At 37.5% G+C, this 26,987-nt stretch overlaps 2 protein-coding genes across 9 annotated transcripts in view; one reads left to right on the top strand and one right to left on the bottom strand.

The window, feature by feature from the left end:
- Positions 1–26,987, bottom strand: part of IQGAP2 (IQ motif containing GTPase activating protein 2) — a 124,799-nt gene that overhangs the window by 14,797 nt on the left and 83,015 nt on the right. For 4 of the 6 annotated variants that reach the window (XM_082783848.1, XM_082783849.1, XM_082783847.1 and 1 more), the window contains 16 exons: positions 25,709–25,833; positions 23,706–23,869; positions 16,099–16,189; positions 12,217–12,378; positions 11,056–11,198; positions 9,933–10,103; positions 8,452–8,535; positions 7,988–8,059; positions 7,802–7,871; positions 7,276–7,484; positions 6,426–6,575; positions 5,766–5,929; positions 4,848–5,072; positions 3,339–3,479; positions 2,938–3,022; positions 463–695 (listed from right to left, as the gene is read on the bottom strand). In XM_082783848.1, coding sequence (XP_082639974.1) covers positions 463–695; positions 2,938–3,022; positions 3,339–3,479; positions 4,848–5,072; positions 5,766–5,929; positions 6,426–6,575; positions 7,276–7,484; positions 7,802–7,871; positions 7,988–8,059; positions 8,452–8,535; positions 9,933–10,103; positions 11,056–11,198; positions 12,217–12,378; positions 16,099–16,189; positions 23,706–23,869; positions 25,709–25,833 — 2,289 coding nt within the window. The remainder of the gene's footprint in view (positions 1–462; positions 696–2,937; positions 3,023–3,338; positions 3,480–4,847; positions 5,073–5,765; positions 5,930–6,425; positions 6,576–7,275; positions 7,485–7,801; positions 7,872–7,987; positions 8,060–8,451; positions 8,536–9,932; positions 10,104–11,055; positions 11,199–12,216; positions 12,379–16,098; positions 16,190–23,705; positions 23,870–25,708; positions 25,834–26,987) is intronic. The other 2 variants (XM_082783851.1, XM_082783852.1) reach the window with 1 other exon arrangement.
- On the top strand, positions 17,334–23,692 carry F2RL2 (coagulation factor II thrombin receptor like 2). Of its 3 annotated transcripts, none has more exons than XM_082783853.1 (2): positions 17,334–17,933; positions 19,602–23,692. In XM_082783853.1, exons 1-2 carry the CDS (start codon positions 17,876–17,878, stop codon positions 20,687–20,689), a joined length of 1,146 nt encoding a protein of 381 aa, XP_082639979.1. In that variant the 5' UTR covers positions 17,334–17,875; the 3' UTR covers positions 20,690–23,692. The 3 variants fall into 3 exon arrangements, with proteins under 3 accessions (XP_082639979.1, XP_082639980.1, XP_082639981.1); XM_082783854.1 differs by having other exon boundaries at positions 19,608–23,692; XM_082783855.1 differs by having other exon boundaries at positions 19,674–23,692.

Raw genomic sequence — 26,987 nt, forward strand, 5'->3', positions numbered from 1 at the left:
CACGAAAAGATGGTCAGTAATTCCAACAAACTTGTGTCCTGTAGTGTAACAAAACAAACAGTTTCCTGTGACTGTATAAAGATGAAAGAATAAAAATGAAAAAAGCAACTTTTTCTCATCAGTAAGTCTTTTCCTCAGACAAAACATTCAGCTATCCCACCCAACTGAGGAACACAAATGTTTCTGCTAGACTGTGAATCATTTCATGCTGCTTTCATAATCTGTATTTACAGTAAGGAAGTCTTACTGCAATGAAATCAGCAGGGCTGATTGGTGCTCCAAGTAATGCTCAAGAAGGAATACAACATGCTCCTTCTGCTTCAGCTTCCTCAGTGAGTGAGAATCCTTCAACATTCAACTTTAAGCAGGGTGTTATTATTTGCAGAATGCACAAACTAGTCTTCCTTACTCATCCTAGAAGAGCATTCTTACTGTATAGCTACTTGTGAGAGCCTTTCATACCTGAACTTCTGGTATGTCTGTGAGAGGTAAGCATTCATAGATGACAGATGTTCACTCTCTCCTTCAAAGAGCTTGTTAGAAGCAGCATGCTGAAGGACTTTTGCCACACAACCTAGATTCCTCCTCTGGTCAGGGTGTATCTGGCCCCCGGCTGTCATATCAATTATATCAAAACCATCAGGAGCAACAATGGCAGGGTTCATATAGCGATAGTACAAGAGGTTTCCAACAATCTGTAAAGAAAAAAATTAAGAGAATTTCCTTTTCATACATAATCACATTTTACAGAACATTATCAATCACTTCCAACTTAGACCATATGAACTGGTGGTAGAAAACAAGGAAAAACTCCTAGGATGTATGTGTTACCTATGTGTCCAACTGAAAAGAGTCTGATTTTTTATATGATGCAAGGACAGTAAAGTGCACCATACCATAACACAATAAAAAACCAAGCATACATACTTCTGTGTACAGACATGTACTTTTTAAAACATGTTTCCAAGATATCAGACAGCTATGTATTAAAAAAATGTTTAGAAATGGAATTGCCTGATTTCAACTACATTATTTCCATTACAATAACTGTCTGTTTTTGACTGTCAGAAACCTACCAGACATATACTGGAATCTTCAAATTTATATTTAAACCAGCACCAGTAATAAAAACTACAGCTTATTTTTAAGCTTTGGAGTAACAAAGTTTCTGGGTAAAATATTCAATTTAAAATAGCCCTTAATTATCTAGTAAACTATTAAGGAAGAGAAAAATCAACTGCTTATCTCACAACAAATTCTTCCAACACTTTGGCAAATGTCTCAATAACACTTAACACAAAAACTGAATATCATTAAACACCAAAAAGCAAATTCATAAAAGAATAGAATCAATCTTTCAACATTCTTTTTTTTTAACAACTTTTTTTTTTTCAACATTTCTTTTTTTTTAACAACTCTTCAAAGATTAGTATTCCGTTAAGCTCTAAGTCAGTTCTTATATTCATTGGATTTGCTCCACAGCAAAAATAAAAATATATATATTCCAAACTTTGTAATGAATATTTTTAGTTAAACAACACATCAATAATTTTTGTATTTAGAATTTGGGCCTTTTAAAGCATCAGTTATAGACTTTCAAAATAAGGTTTCAATTTGGTACTGCTAGATATAGTCAAGCTAGTGTAAGGCATTGACTTGAACACATCAAGACACATACAACTTTTCTTCTAAATTTTGATAGGTTTGTCTCCACAGGTTCATTTTCTGAAGTGCAACAGACAGTTGCCAATGTTTAATGCATCTATTGACATTAAGAGACAAGTCTCAATGTCGTGTTTTTTTTTTTTTTTTTTTTATTATTATTATTAAGAGACTAGAAAACACGTTTTCCAAAACTGCACTCTCTACAATGATCTTGCAGTAATTTGTGTCATGCAAATGGCTGTTTAATATCTTTCCTGGTCCCAGAAAAAGAAAGGACTTCTCTTTCTGCAAAGATCCTTAGTTTATGTGTAGTCACCTGTAGAACCTCCAGCTTGCACAAAGGCTTGAATGCTTTATGCTCTATTTTCTACTTATTTCTTATGTCAAGCAATACTTTTAATCTGCCTTGCTGAAGTGATGGATAGAAGTACTTCAGAAATGCTGTCTGGTGCCATTATATATACACACATGGCTAGTCCCATTGAAATGGATCCCTTGCAATTTAAAAACCATTTAAAAACCATTTAAAAATTTCATTAAAACCATTTCATTAAACCATTTCATTAAACACTAATAAAAACACCTTTACTGAAATATAAATAGTTGTAATTTCAGAGTTGTCAGTCTTTCAGTTCACTGTTGGCTCATGGAGCAAGGCCCCTAAAGAGGCACAATGACTACGTGACAGGTTAGAGATGATCACAGTGCCTGTACAATACCTTCACTCACACTTCATTTGTGAGCTTCATTTCCACAACATTTAGAACTACCTTAAGTGTGTGCAATACAATGAAAGGACCTACTTGTAAATTTTTTTTAGAGCTCTTTCACACTGTCTTTAAATTAAAACATTAACTTTTTCTAAATTAAATATATTACTTTTCATATGATAACTTCAGGGAAGAAAAAAAAAATAAAGACTACTGTGTTCTTCATGAAAGGACCTCTAGTGGCAATGGCAAAAATATAAAACCAAAAAGTATGATGATTCAAATAAAGACCAAACCTCTAAGAACTGTTACTAAGTTGACTATCTACAAGAAGTTGAGCAGTGTCATTAGGAATTGCTGAGCACACAGACTAAGAAATCTAGGTTGTGACAACAGAATTCCTTTCTCTTCCTTTTCTACCACCCCTTTAAAACCCAAGTAACACCAGATCCCTTCAGATAAATGCTGTTGTTTATCAGTTCATTAGAATGCTTAGTGTCAATAAAAATCCCCTTTGGCATCAAAAGAACAAGTGGCTGGTGGTTTGCCCTTGGAAGTCTACCTTTAATAGTTCATCTTCTGTTGCATCAGGGAATTTCTCATGGAGTGAGCTCTTCAGAACTTTGGCTATATATCTCATCCCATAGCTACAAGTGGAAGAGACAAAAAGAAAACCTGAAAGACTTAGATGAAACAAACAAATCATACTAGTAAGCCAAGTTACTGGCTCTTTTGTCAGCTACTTAAAACACAAAAAAATCGTAATGGAAAATACAAGAAGTTTCAAGTATATGGAGACATTCACAAGACTAAAACAGAGTAGGAGTAAGAAAACCACTCCCTCTACTGGGGAAGTCATTGGAGATGCACATATCAAACCATGTAATTTGAAAGGATCACAATTGACAAGGTTTATATCAAGCTTCACCATTCACATGAACTGAACCTCAACTTAGCACTTACGGCATCATGTTGAGAGATGAGAATATGGATGTGAGAACTTTATCAGTTACTGCTCGCAAACTCTGAATTGATAATTCCAATTTACTGACTACTTCCGTGTGTGTTAATGCTTGTTCCGTAGTAACATCATATGGCAATTTGCTGTAAAGGAAACAGACATTAAACCATGCTAAGCATATCAGAGAATAAACTAGATTTATTTATTTAGTTTTTGCCTCATAGGAGTCAGTGAACAGAAAAACACAAATACAGCTGAAGTTTACAAAGTAACAAGAGTTTTAACAAGAGTATCAGGTGCATTAGCTTCTTTTTTGGAGGGAACTCTTCATTTGGGTAGGGGCACACAGGCCATGTTCCTTCCCTTTGTTACAAAAGAGGATTCCTAAATTTGATAATGGATTTAAAAAGTTCCAATTCATAGTTCTTCGGAAGGACAGTGCTATCACATTGCTATAAAAACAAAGTTCTGTAAATTCTTTCAAAGCATGGCTTACTATACCTATAAAGATGAAGTAAATGACTTTTGATCATTTTCATATCTGAAAGGAAGTAGAATGAACATAAACAAGATTTTCTTTTTGATTAACCCAAGCCAATCCAAAGGTTTAAGGAATGCTGTCACACTTGGAAGCAAATTTAGATTCCAAGCAAGTATACTTTCAGGAACTGGGATCATCTGGCATCATTTCTAGAATAATCTGTAGGGGTGCTAGAGGAGCTTGTGTGATTTGTTGTAGACCACAAGCTTTGAAAGCAAGGGTGATGAAGGGAAGGGGGAATTCACAGAGAATTTTTCTTTCCCCTTTTCCTCATCTCATTTTTCCCCTCAAGCCATAAGCAATCACAGCAGTGGTACAGATGTCACTTGAATAAAATCCCTGGGATCACTTAAAAAATTAGAAAAAAGAAAGGCTGAGGAAGTTGGAGAGTGTTCAGCCTGGAGTAGAGGTGGTTTTGGGGAGACCTTAAAGTGGCCTTTAAAGTACCTAAAGGGAGCCTAACAGGAAAGCTGGGGAGAGGCTCTTTGAGTGTAGGGATAGGACAACGCTGAATGGCTTTAAACTAAAAGAGGATAGGTTTAGATTAAATATAAGGAGGAAATTCTTTATTCTCAGGGTGGTGAGGCACTGGAACAGGCTACCCAGAGAAGCCGTGGATGTGCCATCCCTGGAGGCAATCAAGGCCAGATTGGGTGGGGCTTTGAGCAACCCGATCTAGTAGTAGGTATCCCCACCAATAGTAGGGGGGAGTGGAACTGGGTGATCTTTAATGTTCTTTCCAACCCAAGCCATTCTGTGATTCTATAAAAGTAATATATTGTTCAGAATAGGTTGAAGTACAATATTTCAAGCACTTCTCCCCAAGTAAGCATCCCACTGTGTTATGGAAAGATGGGGGAAGGACAGATGGACACAAGCACAGTTTGTCAGAGAAGGAAAGAGGAAGTTAAACTGAGGGATCCCTCAAGTGTGTAAGAGATGGTATGGTATATCCAGCTTCCTCCCTTACCTGGCCTCACCAGTCTGCATTTCTAGCTGATTTACCCATGACTTGTACACATCTACAGGACTAGTGTTGATTATGAGGGACTTGTCATCCATGATCTCCTTCACTACTGGTGCCAGGAGCTGGCGCAGAGTGTTCTGTCCACGAGCACCTCGATTGAAGCTGACAACCATCTTGATGACAGTGGGATTTCCAGTGACAATATCCTGTATCTGGTCTACCTTAGAGCTGTATCAACAATAGAAAAGTTTACAGATCTTACTTATGTATGCAGTTATCAATGTTTTTAAGCATTTTTCAGACCACTCTTTTGAAAGCACCCTTTATGCATATTCAAACATGTTTATGCAGACTATTTCTTAGACTCCTCTATAGAATAACATTGTAGCAGTTAGTATCTGAATGCTAGTGAGAATTAATATAATGTCCCTGGAACACAGCATAGTGAATGATCACTAAAAAAAATCTATAAAAAAAACAAGTCAGGGCCCAAATGCCTGTTAAGTGCATAAAACAAGTTAGTAATTTTTCAAAAAAAAAAAAAAGAAACAAAACAATCTCCACTACACTTTCAAAATACATACCTATGCAGAAAAAAAAAAAAAGTTTCCTCACCCTTAAATACCTAATTATGAAAGCAAGAGAGCCCAGCTTTTTTTTTTTTTTTTTTCCCCCTTTTAAGTGACTATCAAAAAAAGTATTCAACATAGAAAATTTTTTCTGAATTGAAGTGTTAATTTTACAGGGTTTATTATTTAATTTTCAGGGTAAATTACTACCTTGAAAGCAAAATTCTCCACTGAAATTTATATATATAGTCTTACAGCAATTAAAAATTTAACCAAATTATTTTAGGTATGAAGAATTTACTGAAATGCCTGTCAGACAAATTAACTGAAGTCTTGTACTAAATGTACATACTTTATTTCCTCTTCTAGAGCAGTTTTGAAGAGTTTGAGCAGCAGATATTCTTCTCGTTGATTAGAGGCATAGTTGTAGAGAGTGAAGATGACTGTATCCATAAACTTGGTTGATTTGTTTTGAGGCATCTGGAAAATCAGCTTTGCCAGATACATGGGATTAGTCTGCAAAACAAACAAATTATTTGAACACTATTTTCTGAGATAAACCATCCCTACAAAGGGCATCTGCCCTGGGAAGATCTAAGCTTCTAGAAAATTTTAGGTGAGATGTGATTAATTGGAAGGGCAAAAAATTTATTATACGCTTTAAGCTGCTTATCAGACAGCTTCCTTTCCACCACATACAATGAAGGATAAAACTAACACTAATTCATGCGGACTAAAAGATGTATGTAAGAAAACATTTATTTGGTTTCAGTATGGATTGAAGTTATTCTCAACAATAAAGCATCTATATTTCTTGCACAATTTAAGGACAGCATGGATTTTCTAAATTGCAGGAAACATTAGAAGACCAAGATAGTATCTACTGTGATCTACATACAACACTCCTTTGGAAATCTTTTCATAACTGCTACTGACATTGCTAAAATAGAGCAAGCAATATACTTTTTTCCTTCAGCAATTTTGTCATATTTATTTTTACTCTAAGACTTACCTGTAATAGATAGAATAAGTGTTGATATGCCTCCAGTTTTTTTCTTCTCTCTTTGCTCAATCCTTTGATACCCTGTTTATCAACCATAACCATCTCTTCTAGCTGATTTTTGCTCTTTTTGTTAAGTTTCTTACTATGCAATACCACATCCTGCAATGATCAAAAGTTTATATTATATGTAAATGTAGAAGGCAAATCGGATTTTTTTTCTAACTATTTTATATGTTGCTATCAGGTCATTTATTAGCAGCTTTGTACTTTTTGCTACTTTATTCACTAGCTGGTCTTTTGAACATTTTTTTTTGCCACCATTATGGCTTGCCAACAGTGACTGTTTGGGAAATCTGATCTCATGTATAGACTCATTAATTATTTAATGAATTATTTAATTAAATAATTATTTAATCTCTCAAATATGATCAGAAGACTACTCTATTCTACCAAAATGCTTTAAGTGTGCCAAATAATTACTGTTGTCCAAACTAGCAAAACAAACTGACATTCAGTAGCAAACAGAAATACCACTCAGGACAAAAGAGCAACTTCTCACGCAAGCTATTCTGACCAGATTACTTAAGCAAAGTGTTTCATTTGCCAGTATTGTAACTAACTGAGGGTGACCAAGCATTATCACAGGTTGCCCAGAGGTTGTGGAGACTCCTTCCTTGGAGATCTTCAGAAGCCACATTGAGAGGGACCTGGACAACCTGCTCTGGGTAGACCTGCTTGAGCAGGACAGGTGATCTCCAGAGGTCACTTCCAACACAACCACTCTGTGTTTCTTTAATCCTGAGCTCTAACACATAGAAGTTGTCAGTGTACGTTACTAAGTACTGAACAGTCTGCTGACCTGAAGAGTGATTCTGTTTTTCACCAGCAGCCCAATCTTTATATCCATTAAGTTCAAGTCCTTTTCCAGCTGTTGGTTGGATCGAATTTTCGTAACCACTTCTTCTCTTAATCTTGTTACTTCTAGTTCTTCTTGAAAATCTAAGTCACTTTGGTCCAAGAGGTAGGCGAATTTGCGCAAGACAGGCAAGGGTGGATTTTCAGCACCAACTATAGTTGAAAAAAATTGGCTTGTTAGTTAACACATCACTGAACACGTGTAAAACCCTTGGGAAACTGATTACAGTGTATAAAAAGCTGAACTGCAGAAAGGTTATAACAGTTACAAGCATAAGCTGAATATTTATCATAAAGTACAAGTATGTAAAATAGCATAGGTAAAACACAACTGGTTTCCAACTGTTTGCACCTGTTTTTGAAGGGAATAGGAAACTAAGAAATCTTGGATTTTTTTTTTTATTTTTTTTTAAAGTGACACAGGAACATACTTCTGCCCAGATATACAACAAATAACCATTACCACTTACTTAGTGTTCTGTAGTCCTCCCTGGCTTTGTTTGCTCTGAGAAATGCTTGTATCTTCACAATTTCTTCATTCTGTAAGGTACAAAGATCAAGCAAAAGAATCGAGTTAGGACTTATTTCTATAATGTGCATGTAGTCATATTACCCTATTTACTGCTTTGTGTTCAAAATGAAGAAAAAGGACTTACATGATCCTTGAAGTATTGCAGCCGCTTCCTGTAAGCTCTCTTTGCTAACCACATTTTGACCCATGACTGAATCTGAAAATTAAATAAAATAACACATTCTGCACAAATGGTTTGTATGTGTGTATCCGAGTGCATGTCTTTTAAATTTGTATCTGACAGTCCTCTGTTGTAGGCATACTGGTCTCATGTGCTTGTGATATCTATTCTCTAAATTAGTATTATAGAAAGAGAAGTATAAGAAAATCTATTATGATCCACTCAAGCTCAAAGCTTTATAGAAGTCATGCACACAGCTTTCAAGAAGCTTTCTATTTACAAAATCTGTCAATTAACATTCAGCACCATGTAAATTTCTGGAGCATGAGCCCATTCATTTTCTGCTGCTAGCTGCAGATTCCCAGGCATCAGAGAACCAAGTCAAGGGATGAAGAATACTCAGACCCAGAAGCAGAGCGGAGTCTTACCTTGACAATAGCACCAACGTTGCCTTGAAGCACCTTTAATCTATCAACGTAGCTTTTCCTTTGTTTGAATCCTTTCCAGAAAGCCTGTTTTATAAGGAGACATTGTTAATAAGAGACTGATATTTAAGGCTACTTAAACATTGTTAGCAATTTGTGTGTACGTTACACAGAAAAACGTCCTTTACAGTAAAAAGATAATTAACCTAAATGTAATCTTGCTTATATTTTTAAGCTTCGCTGATATTTCATTCCAATTTGGTCCAGTTTTAGAACTGTTGTCCAATATCAGTTCCTCCTTTCCCCTGAAGCCATCCTTACTCTTATCACCAGTACACCCTTAACATCCCAGTCATTAGCTTCATCCCTCACACAGGAAGACCCAGCCACCTTCTTCTTGCCCATTGCATCCCAGAGCTGTTGCTTTACCTAATAGAACCCACATTGTTCTCGTCCTGGCCTCCTCCTCAAGTCTGTGGTCTTCCTGAGACATTCAGGATCATCACCTTGTACCACAGATGACAACCTGCCAATTCCCTTATTCAGCTCTCCTTCTGCTAGTTCAAAGTAAACTTTCAGCAAAGACCTCAGCAATACAGATCATTCAGCTGTACTCAGCATTTACCATAATGTGTCTTTAGTCTATCCAAACAGTGACATCAGCCTAGTTCTCCACTTGTTGGCTTTTCACAGCCTCTTTTAATGCTCATAAAAAACTATCAGAGAACTTCATTTACCTAAACTTCTCCTCACTTTTGAACCTCTTCAAAGGCCCTGAATTACTTAAACAGCAGTGAAAGACTTTACTGTGCCCAGACACGATGTAGGAAAGTGAAAACCCGATCCAGATAAGAGCTACTAGTATTTATCATCATGAATTTTTAAGTTGTTACTATAGACACCAAAATAATCATCAGTGTTCACACTCTCAGCACACAGAAATGTTTCTTTTACACTTCTTTTGGAGTTCAACAAACAGAAGACATCCAAGTAACAATGTCAGAGCCTGATAATACCAGCGCGTCTGCCACTCCCTACCAAGTTATGACTTCATGGAACAGAAGCAAACCACTTCCCAGTTGGGATAGTCTAGAAAGGAATGCATTTCTTACATCATGTTTTGCCACGGAATTTTTGCTTCAATACTCAAAAAATATATTCCAATCTTCCAGTCTTGGTTAGGTATACCATGCAAGACCTGAACACCTCAGAATAAAGCCAAGGCTATGCATTTCTGAGATCTTCCCATTGAAGTGGCTTAGGTTACAGGTGTATACGATTTGTTATTTGAAAACTGGAGGTTTTCTATTTAAAAGCATAGTTATTCCAACTAGGACAGGAATACATTTGCAAAAGTTGAAGTTTGAATTGCTGATTTGAGAATTTTGTTATTAGCAGTCTGTTTTCAGCAGTGATACACCACTTAATCACTCACATGCAGATAGTTACCCAAGCCAGATTACATTCTCATTCTAATACAATACCTGTATTTTGATGGCAGATGGTTCCTGGCTTTGGAGGTATGCTTTTCTCTCCTGATAATTCTTCCTGATCAAGTATCCCCTTGCTTGGGCTTGTAGCTGAACAATCAGATTTTCATTAGCAAGCCAAAGCTGCTCCCGATTGTAATCTGCTGTGACTTGCCCAACAATGCTCTGTTAAGATACCACAGAAAAAGGTCATTTAAAAGGAGCTAAGAAAATAAAACAAAGCAAAATTAAACACCACCACCACCACCTAGGGACAAAACCATTCTGGAATCTGTCCTGTATTCTCTGTCTGTATTATGTTCATCATATCTGAACCCCTACAACTTACCTCTAAACTTTAGTCAGTATGAAGAGCTACTTCACTACCATTGAATTTTATGAGGGGTATGAACTCCTTTCAAGCCTGAGTTAACCAGCTGGACATGCTATTTTGAGGAAGTTATTTTATTTTTTTTAAACATTAGGATTAAAAGTTCTGCTTTCCTACTTTCAAGTGTGTTTTTTTTTTTGTGCTTTTTTTTTTTTTTTGAAGTCACATCTAGAAATACATACCAAATCAGGGAGCTCTGTATATAGAAACACACTTAAGTAGTGTTAAAGTCAGAGTTTCTAAAGGACCTATTGTGGTGACTTGAGCTGTCTGCAGCAGAGTAAACCAATGTCCTATATGAGCTACATCAGAATAAAAAAAATGCACAGAGGCTTGTGTGATCCACTAATTTAAGTTGTATTTCATGTTATTGCAAAATCTCTACAGCAATTGGGTTCAAGTTTCACAAATCTTATTGTACTTGGAGATACAAAGACCAAAAAATGTGAAAGTATACAAAAAGCAGTCAGACACTCCATAAGTGTCTACTAGTGGCTATTAAAAACATTGTTGTAACCTTCAATTAGGGAGCCCCAAAATCATTAGGATATATAAAACAGGAGGCTGTGCCATCACTAATGTCTCAGACTTTACATGTTGATATTTTAAGAAGCAGATACAGAACCAAAATGATCTTCAGTCTCCCCCAGTGCAGCCTCTTCCTTTGATATTGCCATGTATTGCTATCTATCCCTTAAGTGTTTATGCTTTATGTTTGCAGTCAAAGCAAATATTTTAGCCATCTACCTGGATTTCTTCACCAGTTAACCAAGAAGTTTTTGGTACAACTCCTCCAGGGGCAGCACAGGTACCTTCCTCTGTTTCCACATTGTAGTAGTAATCATACATATCTTTCATTACAAGTTTAATCCATGGACTTTCCGTAGAATCTGAAAGCAATACATGCTGTCATTTGCACATATTTGTGTCCTCCTACACTGATAAGTTAAAGCTCTCCCCATTCACTCCCCATCTCTACATTCGCTATGGAGAAATTTTATACAAAAGGCATTATATATTTTGGCCCATTTTGTAGTAAGAATATTTTCAAAGTATCTTATTCTGCTGGGCAGCATCATTCTCCTAGAACAAAACTGCTGTGAGGTTTGTACAAATTCATAGTCAGCTTCTCAAAAATACATGCCAACTTGGTGCTTGCTGCTGAAACAGTGTAAGCCACATCTTCCATCATCACTTACTATTGAAATAGACTATTTAAGAAAATATTTTTGCTATCTTCCGGCCAGATGCTGGGCCTCGTTAACACTTAGCTCCCGCCAGAGATTTTCCATGTCCATATCGTTGCCCTGTTTAGTGATTCAGTAAACAATACTGCATCCTGAAAGGCAGGAAAAAATCCATTTCCTCATGGACAAAAAAAAAAAGTAAAGCTGCTAAGGTCATCTGTGCAAAATGCCCTCTCCAAACTTTTGTTGCTGATATCTGCTGCCCAGGCAAATCACAGGGTTCATAAACAGGTCATGGACACTCTGGCAGAGCCTGACCTGTGACAGTAGTCCATAAGGCTGAAGTGTGCAGTCTAACCCTTTCCTTTGTCTGCTAACAGAAAAAAAAAAAGGAGAGTCATGTGGTTTCCTGACAGGACAGATTAGCCTATTGACAGTCAGAGAAGATGTCTTGAATTCTCTGAGGCTACTTTGATCTTTGCTAGACTCTGGAACTAACTAGATATTCCTCAGCATGCAGTGGGCCCTGGATGATGCACGGAACAGTTCACCATCATGTAAAATGTACTTGGGCAACTGTAACACATTTCTCAATATATTTCAAAAATTATCAACCACATCCCTCACTTTACAGTGATTTTAGGTAAGTCTTTTGTGCTAGTTTTCCAATTGCCTCAGTAACAGGGAAATGTGAAACTTTTCTGTTCAGGATGGCTTTTACCATCTTTCGTTTTCAGCTTCTTGGCTTCAGAGAGGTTCTTGAAGTAAATTTCGGCACATTCTGAAACAATCCGTAATCCAAACTTGGACTGTAGTATCATCGGGATTGATTGTGAGTCACCCTTCTCCAAGCTTTTGTTAATCAATGATATTCCAGTGGCCACTAGGGAAAAACAATGATGGAGAAAATTAAGTGTTGTACTCTACATACCCACAATGCTAACCACTAGCAACTTTGATAATGGACATCTGGGATGGTTGCACACAGCAATCCAGTGCTTCACCTCTTTGTAGACTCCTCTGTGCTTTTAAGGAAGAGTATTTCAGAGAACAGCAGGCTCATTAGAAAGTGTGCCCTGCACCCAGGCAGGGATGTAGTCACAGCATGACAGAGCGCTCTGAGGGCAGCGCTGCTCCCCATCAGGTGGGACGCCAAAGAACAGCAGGGGCAGTAGCTGAGGATGGCAGGTTTTCTCACTTAGCATGCCCAACAAGTGGGCCCATAAAGCAGAAGATCACTCAGGAGCCTGATAGAGATGCAGTGGGTCATTGCATTACAAGCTGTAAACTGTTCAGTTTTACTGTGCAAAATCGGAATAAATTTCATTTGTCTTGAACAAAGTTTTGCAACACTGTGCCAACACCCTAGTCACGATCCCAAAGCAACCGTTCCTCGTCATCATCCCCTTAAATCTGAAGCTTGCCTAAAGCTGATGAGGCTACACCCTTGAGTTTGCCAGCAATGAAGAGTTGGTTTCAGGGCATATAAAAGCAATGCTTTGAGACATGGTCAAACTTCTAAGTTACATGAAGCTTCAGATCAGGGCTTCTTAAGTGTCCTTTTCTATGTGCAGGTCTCATGGTCAGAGGGGTGATACCACCCCGACAACACGTAGCAACACAACACACTTCAAAGTACCTTACACAATAAAGTTATATGCAGCACTGCTTAGAAACCACTACTCTGATCTTAAATAGTGATCCTTAACATCTAAATTCAAGATGCATGCACCAAGGAACAAGTGAAAAGACACACACAGATAGAATATCTGTATTATATCCTTGCTTAAATGAATTCAGGTAATTTTGCTTGTTACAGCTGCTTTTCAGACTACAGCACCAAGCACTTTTCCTTGTGTGTACCTGGATCAATACAAGAAAGGTCCCTCTCTATGTTCATTGCTTGACCTACACATATTTTTCCACCCACAGCTGCCACAAAAGGTGCTCAGCGACAGTAGTGAGACCATCCACCTCCTCAGCTCTGGTCACCAGTATTTGAATATTTTTCTCTCTCCTTTTTGTCCTCTAGTTAGGGATGCTGGAAACTATTGTTATACAGACAAAAGAACACACAACCTAGCTTACAGTTATTTCTGTAGATCCCGCGCTGCCTGGATTTTTCTCCTTATCTATTAACTAATTATGTTTTTCTTCTAAAATAAAAGCATAAGAAAAAATAGTGGGGAAAAACACCAATTCAATAGAAATTGTACTGGTGTAGTAACACTTCATTCTGTTGCTGCTTCTCTAAAGAAGGGACCATGTGTCCTTGTGAAATTATGAGATATGTGAAATTTAGTTATCCTTGACTGCAGGAGAGGGGCAGGCTCTCAGCGCATGGACCTGCTCTTGCAGCAATCACGATCTCAGAAGCAGATGAGCACTGCAAAGGGCTCTTCCACATCTATCCTCCCTCCAAGAAGCTAAGATACACAAAGATGCAGCTGCCCACCGTGATAAGCTTGAACTCTGAGCAGGGCCAAAGATCAGCTCTTTTCTATAACACAGCTCTCAAGAGGCAGATCCTGCTTTCACAGCCCCTTCCTATGCAAAGCTGAAGGTCTGCACTGTTATCTCTTCCTGAAGGGTGCCATGGTATACAGCTACTGTTCTGCCAATCTTGTTTTGATCTCTTTTTGCACAAGGAGTACAGGGGTTGAACTGATTCAAGACACAAAGTAAGATAAGCCAAATTCCACAGCAAACACCACAAAGAATTAGGAAGCACAAGAGTCTTTACTGAACATGTCTTCCTAAAGGAAGGTACAAGATAGTCCTTTACTGACAGGGCAGGCATTTTATAAAGGCCATATCAAAGTTTTAATATTGTAGTATTTAATACTTCTACAAAGCATTAAAATGATTTGGAAAAGGATCAAGACGATTCCAGTATAGCTGTCAGTACTTGACTGCTATTGCCATTACTGCAGCTATCTCAAAATACACATTTTGTCCTAACCGAAACAAAACCATTTTGTGCTGCCTTTACTTTTGTACACAAGCTTTGTGGTAGGGAGGGGATTGTCTGCTTTTCAAAAATAGCTTATCTGGGATAGATTGAAATGGAAATTAATTTCCAAGTTGGGAATGAGTTGAGTTTTCTAAGTTTAATCTATGTGAATATAACATGTTAACTTCCTGAAACAGGATGCTTTCATTATAGCGAGTACCAGGTTCTGTGCCGTGGGGAAGTTTTAAATCTCAGTTTTTAGCTCCAAAATGTTAGAGCACTTCTGAAGAATGTGCTGTGCTGACACTGCTCTGTTTCAACCCAGAGGGCAGAGTACAGGAGATTAGTAGTTATTTCCACTAGGGACTTGTTAAAATAGTTCTACTGATCATACTTGATTATGAAAAGCTGCACATTTGCTACAAAAATGGTGGCATTGATTACATGAAGATTTTACTGAAACAACTACTAGGTAAAGCAATAGCTAGTCTTTTTCAACATGTATGGTACTAGTATATGCATAACGCTGAACTAATTTAGGTATGCAATTTATGTGACATATTTAAAGGTCTTACAGCAGTAGACAAAAACATATTTTCAAGTCACTCTTTAGCTTTAGTTCACATCTGTTTAGAAGCTATGCATTTCCTTCCCTTCTCTGAGCTCAGATGTTTCCTCACGCTTTTTCACGCCTCTGGGTGGCATTGAAATGAACCTTCTTTTGTGGAAAAAGATGGGTATCAGTACCTCCAAGTACAACAGCTCAGTTTGGACAACATATGTGCATCTAACCCTGCCTCAGAAAACACAAGATGCTTTTCACAGATGTGTGACCAATGGAAATCCTTCATGTGTTTTCAGTACATCTGACTGATTGAATTAGAACTGCAAATCAACTCTGAAACAGTAACATTAAGTTCACTGGTTCTGTAGCAGGGATAGAAGATTTAGTTTTGTAATACCTGGCTGTTGTTTTTTTCTTCCACCCACAACTTTCAAAGAACTAACTACTGATATAGCATGCCTATAAGTAAACAAATGACAGCAGTACTTTACTGAAGGCTGAGTGCAGCACTGCAGGAGTACATCAAGTTAAGCAACTGTATTCCACAACCTCTCAGGATGCAAAAGAAAGTGCTGCAGACTCACTCACACAAGCTGCTCACCTCCTCTCCCACCACAGCCAACTCAAGCAAGAGGTGACCCAGCCCTGAAACTCAAGCTGGCAACCTTGACAGATCTGTGCTGGCCCAAAGTAATTTTTATTTGTTAGCACTTAATAGAAGATACCATATTGAAATAAGTGAAGTTATAAACATTTAAGAATTTGCATGACTTCCTGTTATCATTTTCTTCTGCTTTAAAAGTGATAGGAAATTACACTGACGCTGTAAATCTTGATCATGTTAACCTATATAACCACACCCACTAAATTATTAACTGAACTTCAAGATTTACCACTTCAAAGCTAACAAAGTTTTTCAAATTTAAGTCACCCTAACTTCAGCATGACAAAGGACATGCATTTGTTTCTGTCAGCATATATAAAAGATGCCACTCTTCCCTGAAGTGGAGAAAAAAAATACTGAAAATTTCACTTTTTCCAGACTAAGAAGAACAAGAGGAATACAGATGCAGCTTAATGCTTACAGATTTCAGCTTTTTTTATATTGTTATTGGCATCAATGATTCCCTTTTGTATTTCATCCAGCCATAGCACTGCTGATTCATCCTGGGTTTCCTGTAAAAAGGACAGAGAAAAGCCTTATGAGAACTGAATTATAGAAGTGTCTGAATATACAGAGAGAGCTCATACACAGACTTCCCTTGCAAAGCCCCCGGGCATTAAAAATAATTTTACCACTTAAAATGAGCAATAAAACAAGTTATACTCCATTTAGTGACTAGAATAAATTCTTGCTCAATAAAAGTTCTCAAAGCTTTCACATGTAAAAGACTCCGTCCTGCTAAAGGTGAGTAAGATTTTGAGCAGAGCTGGAATTGTTTCAATTTCCATAATGTATAAGCAATGTAATTAAATAAATCAATTAAATAAAGCATTACGTATATCCAAATGTTATTACCCAGCACTATGAGCACAAAGGAGAATGCAGGAAGTTGGTATTCATCCCAAAACCCTTATATGGGAAGGCTGTAAACATGAGTAAAGGTTACATAAGAAAATAAAAGCAAAAGATGGCATAAAAAGGCAACTCAGGTTTAATAATGATTACTTAGCTCAGGTGGCAAATATTTCAGGAGTTAAATGGCAGAGCAGGTCTCATCATCTACAGGCTGACCAGGGTAAAGAAAAGAGGGTAAAAATTGCAAAACAAAGACTCCTCTCTTTCTATTATATGCAAACAAACACATAAGCAAAATATCTAAATAAAATCAACCAGTATCAGGCAGTTGCATGACAGTGGATGTACACTGCAATTTAGGGTTAACATGAGAGAGAGCACATACAAAATACAACTGACGATTTATAGGAAAGGAATTCTTTTCAGTTTCGCAATCCTTATCTGGTGTCCAATTTCTACACACTAAATACAAAAACAGATACAATTTTTGTTCTGGAGCCAAGTCCTGCTTATGTTGAGCCTTGCCACTAGCTTGGAAGCCAGACCAGGACTCACACTAATTTTGTCTGCTGGAAGAAAGCCATTGTTTTCTGGCATTCAAGGAAAAAAATAACAGAGGAAGAGGAAGGGATCAACAAAAACAGCAAATGAAAATGGGGTAAAGGTTCCAGAGTGTGTAATGGGTGGGAATTGTCTGGAAAGAGCAGGCAGCTGGGGTGGGATGCCGTCACAGGAGCACAGGCTGCTTGTGCTGGGTAGGTAGGCAGGGGCTGAGGCAGTACACACATGCCTTCAGAAAACCGTGTATGTGTGGCTTGCTTTCACCGCTACATTTGCTAAACCATGATCACTACTCTCTTCCCAACACCTGGCCTCTCCCCAAGAAGGGTACAGAGTTCAGCAATACAGAATTTTAGTCTTTGGATGAGACCTCTGAACGTTTACGTAAACAGCCTTCGGTTTTCCCAGAAAATACTGTTTTCCCCAGATACCTGTACATACATATTCCAGCAGAACCTCCTCTCCCACAATCAGGGTTGTGGTAAATTAAGAGTTAAATTGCTGCTGTAAAGCAATTTAATCTCAGTGTTGGGCAGAGGCTGAAACTGAGTCATGTGTGCATATTTGGATACGTCACACCCTCTTACTAGTAGACAAAGAACAAACTAGATCCGCACCATAAATCTCATGCCTACAGGATGCTTCTGGACAACAGATCAATTACTCTGTAGACCCTTACAGAAGGAAGAATATCCTATCAAAAACACATCTTGAGATGAACTAAAACAGTATTACTTTTTTTTTTATATATATTTATATATATCCGGATTTAGCATACTACGATGAAGATACTGGTTTTCACTGGACTTCTCTCTCTTACCTCAAGTCTTTTTACTACAGGTGAGTCCTCCTTTCTGCATGTACTCTGTTTTAATTGATATTTGCTTTTGAGGTTTTGGTGCTTTACTGGCTTAAATGGACTGTACACATCATGATATTATTACACTACAGAAAAGCTTACTTTAGACAGACTTTTACTATTTCCTTTCAGTGACACCTTGGATTACCTTTCGCTTTCCTCAGTCACTAATGAGGAATTATTTAAGCGATCTTTCTGCCCTTACTAAAAACACATCTTCTAATGTTTCTGTAGTGATACAATACTCAAACCTGTAGAGTCACGTTCTTTCTGTTTTAAAGTGTTCAACAAGATTACAGATTCAGACTATGTTATTAGAAGGAAAATCTCAGATAATTATTGACAAACATAACTTAAGGACGTGATCAAGCCCATCTCTTTTCCTTACTAAAATTAGACCTGTTTTCAAACTAAGTTTTTGTTATTGCTTTTTTTTTGTTTTTTTTTTTTTGTTTGTTTGTGTTTTTTTTTTTTTTTTTTTTTTTTTTGTTATGCAATAATATATACAAACATTTTAAAGAGCAACATTTTTTTTTTTTTTCCCGGGAGTAACCATCCAGAAAGTTACTGAAATGGATGCAGGCTACTGATTGTAATTTCAAAGTTTTCTACCATAAATCTACCAGTTACAAAAAATTAATCATGGTTAAAGCTGTTTTCCATGTTCTGTTCCAGTTTGGAATGGTAAAAGGTTTTCACAGGTTTTCATCCAAATTTCAGTTCACTTCTGAATTCCAGATTCAAGATGTGTGCCTGATGCTTTGTGTGAAGTTTTTTGGCATTAAGCACAACCAAGGAAGAAATTTTTTGAATGACAAAATTCATTAAGCTGCCACTCGTTCTGCAAAAGGTATTTTACAAGTTACTTTGAGACCATGCGTTGAACACATTCATACTTCATCTATAAATGTTAATGTCTTTAAAATTCAGCCACTAAGCATCAGAAAGGTAACCAGCATCAGTGGCTTTACTCACATCTGTTATATTTACTGATGGAGACTATTCTTGCTGCATGAAAAATTTTACTCATACCAATAAGTTTGATCTAATATCAGCCCAAAGATTTACATTCAGTTTTCGGGAGTAACTGCATTTTTTCATGTATAAGAAAAAGAATAGTCTAGTTTGCTTTAGTCAGAAGATGAAAAATACAAAATAGCAACTTAATTTGGTATATGAGATGATTTTTTCTCATAATTTGAAATTTTCAGCCCCTGTTAAGCAAGGCAGTTCTTTTTTCATTTTTGCAGTCATGCATTTCATCCACTAAGTGACAAGGGTAGCCTGCACTAAGACTTGATCAGCTTTTATCATAAATTACCAACATTGCTGCTACGTGACAAAAACCTTTACAGGTGACAAACATTGCACAAATGGGATGTTTTGCTAAAGACTGAAAACACCTAGTATTCAGAAAAGTCAATTTAACATTAAATTTACACTAAATTTTAAAGAACGGGGTTGAAATTACTAAGAAAGCAAAGATTATTCTTAGGCACATTTGAGATGCTAACTTAAAGCAACAAAGAACCCTATCAAACTTTCTAAATGGAGATTGCTTTTCACAAGGAAAGGCTTGCCTTTCTCCTTACCTGAAAGTTGTATTCCTAATCCAGTAGTTTGCCTATTTTAACAATATTAACTTTAAGCTTTAGAATCTTCACTGAATGGCTCTGCAGTTAAAACCGTGTCTCTTATCAAGACTTTCCGTGGAATTTCAGCAAGAGACTACGATTACATCCCCCCGCATGCTATAGAAGGGGAAACAAAGACCATCCACATCAAAGAAAACAAAAGCTCTTCAAAAAAGTCCAATGACTCCACTTTAACAGAAGTAAACAACACAACGTTAGAGTACCTGACAAGTTCTCTGAGCACCAAGCTGATACCCACTGTCTACCTCAGTGCTGTTTTATTGGGTGTACCATCTAATGCCATCATTTTGTGGATGCTGATCTTCAGGATCCGGTCTGTGTGCACTGCCATCCTCTACACAAACTTGGCTATTTCAGATCTGCTCTTCTGCATCATGCTGCCATTCAAAATAGCATATCACATCAATGGGAACAACTGGATTTTTGGAGAAATGATGTGCCGAACCACAACTGTGGTGTTTTATGGCAACATGTACTGCTCTATTCTGCTGCTCACGTGCATCAGCGTCAGCCGCTATGTGGCCATTGTTCACCCTTTCACCTACAAAAGCCTGCCGAAACGTACTTATGCCACTATGGTCTGTGTTACTGTGTGGACCATCGTTTTCTTGTACATGCTCCCACTTTGCATAATGCAGCAGAGCTATTATGTGAAACAACTGGGAATTTACACCTGCCATGATGTGCACAATGCTTGTGAAACTGTATCTTCCTTCCAGTTTTACTACTATGTTTCTTTAGCTATCTTTGGATTTTTAATACCTCTTGCAATCATAATTTTCTGCTATGTCTCAATCATACGAACACTCAAAACACATGAATGGTTCTGGTATGTTAAAGTTAGTCTTTTGATCCTTACCATCTTCACTATTTGCTTTGTACCAAGCAATATTATTCTTATTATCCATCATATCAACTATTACTATTATAACACAGATGAGTTGTATTCTTTTTATCTAATTGCTTTATGTCTTAGCAGCTTAAACAGTTGTCTTGATCCTTTCCTTTATTTTCTGATGTCCAAAATCAGAAGCCAATCCAATATTTACCTAACAATGGTTAAAATATCCAGGGAAGCATAAACTTGTTTCTATATTGTTGGAATTATGATTTTGTATATTTACTAACCCAGGTAGCAATAAACCTCACATGCAACAATTAAACCTAAAAAAAAAATCTAAGGATGTTAAACCATGATCTCAGTAAAATTTACATCTTTCCAAACACCACACAAAGAAGCATCTTCAGAAATACTCTTCTCCAACTCTAATTTTATCACGTGTGTTACAACGTTTGGTGTACCAAGATTCAGGGAAGTGGCTGAGCATCTCCATTTTCTTCTGGGAAGGTCACTTTTATGGCCGCTATAGAGAAGAAACTATAATAGCAGTCACCACAGCCTCTGAACAGAAGAGGAATCCATATCTGAATAGCACTTTTAGGTCCATTCATGACTTCCAAAGACTTCATACGATCTCTGTGCTCACATTCACTGCAGGAACAGTGAAGTGAACATAAGGTTTTCGTCTGGTGGGAACATGGACAAGTAAAAGCACTTTCTAGGTGTTCAGGGGCTATAGAACTTTGCAGAAGCTCCCTATCACACAACCAACAGCAAATCTGCACTGGATGTTAAAAATAAGGAGCTGGAATCCCATTCAGCTGGAAGAGCAATGAATCTACAGCTATAGACACGGAACCTGACACACTTCCAAGGAAGTATCTCCTCTGAGGCTGCTCAACCAGCTTTGCTCTGTAGACTTGTTCTTCCACTGTGTCAGCACCTGTACTCCTATAACCCTCAAGGACAGCTGGAAGCTAAGCCTTATCAGCGTGAATCCAGGCAAGTTTTATTCTTGCTTGGTAAGCAAAACAGGGAAGCTACATTGTAGTATTCTGTATATTTTCACATCCTCACAGGAAATACTTCGTGTTACAAATCCTTAAGGAAATTGTGATTAATTGTCCACATTCATAAAGCAAAGAATTAACTTGACATTTACAGAAACTCAATATCTACGTATACTGAGTATAAGTTCCTACAAACGAGCTCAGTTGTTGGTGTACATGTTTGTAACTGAACCATGTAAGACAGTGATGAGAAAAAAAAAGTGTTTTACATCTGTCTGATAATAGTATTGTAAGAAACTTTACTCAAAAATAAAGCCATTTGCAGGGGAAAATAGAAATTGACTCCAAGAAATGTGCAGTCTGGTAAGGTTCTACCTCTTCAATTTCTCCTGGCTCCTAATTTACATTAGTTAAAATCATGCCCTTCCCTCAAAGTAACTTCAGGATAACTTTAAAATAATCCAGGTGTTACTCATTAATTGCAGACATCAAAATTGCTAACCTAACTGTAAAACCTGCATAGCTATCACTCAAAATAAAATAACAAAACTCAGGAAGCATGCAAAAGTATGGTACATCTGTTTAACATTCCACATAGAAGTAACACTTCCTAAACATAGGCTCTCTTTGCTGGGGCTTGAACACACTTTGCTTGAAGCAACTGTGAGAGCTGTTAGAAGCTATTGTACACAATACAATACAACACAATAGAAGTATTGTTACAGGAATAAAATTCCACATTTTCATTTTATTCTTCAAGCAAAGAACAAGTAGGTGTGATCTGTGATTAAGAGCCACAATGGGAACTGGGAGTTTTTGGTGCAGATTTTACTTATCCAAGGTCACCACAACTGGGGGGATGTGACAATGGGATGATTAGAATAAGCCAGAAGTTCAGACCCATATGTTTTCTGAGACACTTGGGAATATAGGAAGTTCACATGCAGATCTGATTGTTGTAAATCAAGTACTTCCTTATGCCACAGCTCACTCTTAAAACATCTTAAATACAATTAAAGACAGATCTGCTTTATAAATAGGACTCAGAAAAAGCATGGGGTTGAAAAAGACTTATTGCACAAACTTTTTGACTTTTTGATTATTTTTTTTTTTTATAAGAGGAAGTTCAATACATGTATAAATCATATTTTTTCTTAAAGAAAGGTGATATCCATGTCATTAGTCAGTAGTTAGAATAGTAACTCAGGTTAATATATCCAAATGTTTCTCTTGGGAATTCGTACAGAGTGGTCCTGCTTTCTCCATAAACATGGAGATTGTTGTTTTTTTTTTTTAATCATGAGGTGGGAAAAAAAGAGAAGATGTTTTAAGTAGTTGTCAAAGTCTAAAAACACACAATAGGAACAGCATACAGCAAGGGGAAGGCTTTTCAGGATCCAGTGCTCAGTGAAACCAGATCTTACATAGGAACCTAAGTAAAAAAAATCAGATGTACAGCACCAAGTTCAAAAGCTGTGGCTTACAGAAATGCACAATTTCATAGCAGGTACCACAGGTGAGGTGACAAGATAGCTGGAGGGTATTTTTACAAGCCAAAGAGCAAGAAATTTCTCCAGCTGACATTAGGAACATATGTGAATTTTAGGCATCTTTTCAAACAGCAGGAAAAATGAAATGCTGTACCATGAGTTTTAGCTAATCTTGCATTCAGTCACATCCTGCAAGTTGTGAGGCTGATCTGTGTTTATGTTTCCCTGAGCTGTGATGTTAACCAGGGCACTGCTTTTGAGGAAGCAGATACCAGTATCCTGCTGAGATAGGTTGAAGCTGAAGTACATGATGGCCAGCATTTTGTTGCATGACAAGGGCAGAACAGAAATAAGCACAAGACTCCTCTATTGTAACCCCCCCCAGATTTAAGCAACAAAGGCTCCTCAAAGTACTATTTAGAGGTTTGTTAAACAATGACTTCTTCAGCATGACTGAATACTTAGTAGCAAAAAAGACAATTCCTGCCTGCACAATAACTACCTGCCTGACAGTCTTGTAACTCAATCCTTGCAGAAAAACACAACAGATGCAGAATACATCTTAGTATTGACTGAAAATTAATCCCTTGCGTCACTCAGAAAAAGTTGTATTCAAAAATTATTCAGTGACAGATTGTTGTCTCTGGCTTATTTACCACCCTGTTAGCACAACTAATCAAAACATTGGAGGAACAGGACATGAAGGAAAAAGAATCAACATTTCAGTTCTGACAGATGCAACAGTCCAAGCTCTAACCTTGCATTTCTGTGCTTTGGCGTGGTACAAAACATCTTGATAATGCTTTGCATTTTCTGGTCTCACATCTTGCAGCTTGGCTGTGGGCATAAGTAGGGTTTCTAGGGTTTTCTCAGGATCTCCTTGGTCAATTGCTTCATTAATGTGGCCAATTGCAATAATTCCTATGAAATAAAAAGGTTATTACAAATGCAGTTGTCAAAGAAAGATATATCTTGTCACATTTCACATACAAACGAAGCAGTAACACAAAGCAAAGAAAAATCAAGTAACAAGAAGCAGAGGCAGCAACAGCAAGTGATTTAAAATTATTATTTTTTGCTCAGATACTCGAATGAGGCTATTAAGTTGTACAGGTTTCCTTTCCGCCACACGTACTCATTTCTCTGAATCTACCTTTCCATTAAAGCCAAATCAATCCTTACCAAAAAAAGGGAAAATTGACTTCCTTTACATGCAGGGAAGGAAGACCTACATGAAGCTTAAAGAAATGCTGGACACCACATCTATGCGTGCACCAAAATATTTGCTGACAATGCTGAAAGACACTCAAAAATCATGTGATTTTGGACCAGATTAGTTGGAACCCCTGTTTCAACAAATACATACATACTGATCTGCAAACTACAACAACAAATACATACATACTGATCTACAAACTACAACATTATGCTGGACCATACCCTAATTTCTTTAAAATTTCACCTTAATTAGCCAAACAGATAACACTGATCTCAAGATATTTATTTTTTTTCCCCCATAGACCTGTGGCACTCCAAACTTCAGCCACATTTAATAAAACCTGTGATTCATTTCCTTCAGTTGTCAAGACTGGTTTCAACATTTAACGTCACAGTTTATTCCTACTCCCAAACAGCCTGGAAATACACTGCTTGGGGGTGCTGTCTCCCTAAAGCCATTCTACTCCAGAAAGGCACTGGTTGAGGGCTCCCCATCACCTGTGAGATATGACATCTTCACTAGTGGCTGCCACCACATCTGCCACCACATCTCTCCCATGCCCTCCACAGCTGGTGGGTCATGGATCCATTCCTTCATAACACCTAACATTTCCAGAACAGACAATTTTTCTGGGTGTCACCAAAGCAGGAACTGTCAGGCATGCAGATTTACTTACGGAAAGTGATGACAGCCTTCTTCCTGCCCTCTCTGCCCCAGAAACCATTTCTAGGCAGAGACCGGTGTCACTGAAACCAAGTGCAGCTAAGCTATCTCACCAGTAAAGACTGACTGTTAATGCAGGACAACCTGCAACTGCTCACATCCCACCCTGCTGGGCCCATGCTACAAGAGTGCACACAATGCACTATGCAAGTGCACTTAACAGCCTCAAATTTTACTAGAAATATCATGCTTCTATATCCAGTGGAGAGTCTCAGTCCTTTAGCAGTTTTGAACACCAAATGACCAGGTACCACATTTAACACCACCCTTATAGGGCCATACAGTCACATTCAACTGAAAGAAATATTCCCCAAAACCATTTATATTTGAAAGAGCGAGCACAAGAAACCATTCTTTTAGATAAATCTAATTATTTGAATTGAGATCATGACAGATAGTTGCACTGCATAAATTCCTACCAATTCTCTGGTGAAAAACAAGGGCTTAGAGATCAATTTAACTATAACAGTTCTACACAGGATGCTGCTTTCCTTTTCCGACCCTATTCTTCAATAACACAATAGTTTACATTTTCTGCAAAATCTTTTAAGTGCCAACATCCAGTGCAAATACTAAATTGCAAGTGTTCTGAACCACAGCATTTATAATGCTGCCAAAGGCAGGCATCCTAGGATGTCTTTCAGCCATCCATAGTATAACCAGAAATACTTCAAACAGATTTAAAGACCAACAGTCATTCAAAATTATATGTCTTCTCTCTTGATCAGAGTCTGTACAAGGCCATTCAGCACTGAATTTTTGTGTCCCAAGGAACAGACTACCATCTCTGCCAGTGATGTAGAGGAAGAATTACTTACTTTCATTTTCTTCTTGAATTTGCATATTAACCATGTCAATGCAGTTCTGGATATCATTCCAGCTTAAATAATCTTGGCCTTGAGATGAAGCCTCTGACTTAATAGACAATAGTGTATCAGCATAACTATAAGAAGATATAAAATACATAAGTGTATTTCATATACAAGGTAAATTTCCATTAAGAATTAGTCAGATGCATCATCCATCATTTAATTACTATAATTTTTTCCAATTAATGAATTTCAGACAAACTCATCTCTCACCAGAAATTATATAGACATGCAAGCTGCCTTTTTGTCCTACACATGCATTACAGGAGGTGAAATGCTGGCCCTATGTGCTAATCCAAAACATTTTTCTGGGCAGAGTGGAATGGTAATGATGATTTCAGGAAGCTGTTGTCTGTTTCACAAATACTACTTCAGGAGGGAGATGCCAGTAGTTTCAGACACTGCTGTAATGCACTAGTATTCTATGTCTTTATCAACAGTATTTGACTCCCTAACTCCTGGAAAATTTAAGCTTTACCAGTAAACTCAGAAGGAAAAATATACCATGTAATCTGGTAGCCAAGGGAGGTTCTCCTACAAAGCAGAGCATTACAGCTCTTCAAATAGATATTTCATATTCTTCTGCTCACAGGTGATATCCCCAGGATTCTTTTTTTTTTTTTTTTTGGTTTGTTTTTTTTTTTTTTTTTCTTTTTCTTTTTTTTTCCCAACTCTTCACTGACAGAAAAGAGGAGAAAAACACTGCCTTGTTATTTTACTGTCTGTCCTGAACTAATTTATTTCCTGTCTGGTAGGAAGCCACTAGGCTTCAGATGAAGTGTTCTTCATCCCGAATTTCGCTCCTAAGAAGTGTCAACAGCAGCTATACCACAGGCATTGCACATCCCCACTTCCCAACACAGTGCTGGGGAAAGTGGCAACAGAGCTGGGCATATTCTTTAGTACATGACACTGGAGATGAATTTGTAAGAAACTGTGATCTGCTTCTTGCTATAGTACATCAAAGATCAGAGAGTCAGTCCTAGCATCAGGTAGCAACCCCATTTGCTTAGAAGATAACCATGCATCCTGCACATAGAGGATGGTGGGCCATAGGAAGAGAAAGGGCATGAGCCCCACACGTCATGGTCCTCCAAGCACAAGCTCTGTAGCCTGTGCCTGTTGTTTTTAGAACGATCACAGACCTAGTTGACCTGGAAACCTTCACAGCAGTGTAAACACCTATAGAAGAAAGTTAAGTATTTTGAAATTCTGGAATCAACTATTG

This window comes from Aythya marila (assembly GCF_965140915.1).
Source record: "Aythya marila genome assembly, chromosome: Z".
Taxonomy (NCBI): Eukaryota; Metazoa; Chordata; class Aves; order Anseriformes; family Anatidae; genus Aythya; species Aythya marila.

Coding starts and splice junctions, on each gene's coding strand:
- F2RL2 (XM_082783853.1), top strand. CDS start 17,876: ATGAAGATACTGGTTTTCACTGGACTTCTCTCTCTTACCTCAAGTCTT. Junction 17,934..19,601: donor CTCAAGTCTTTTTACTACAG/GTGAGTCCTCCT, acceptor ATTAACTTTAAG/CTTTAGAATCTTCACTGAAT.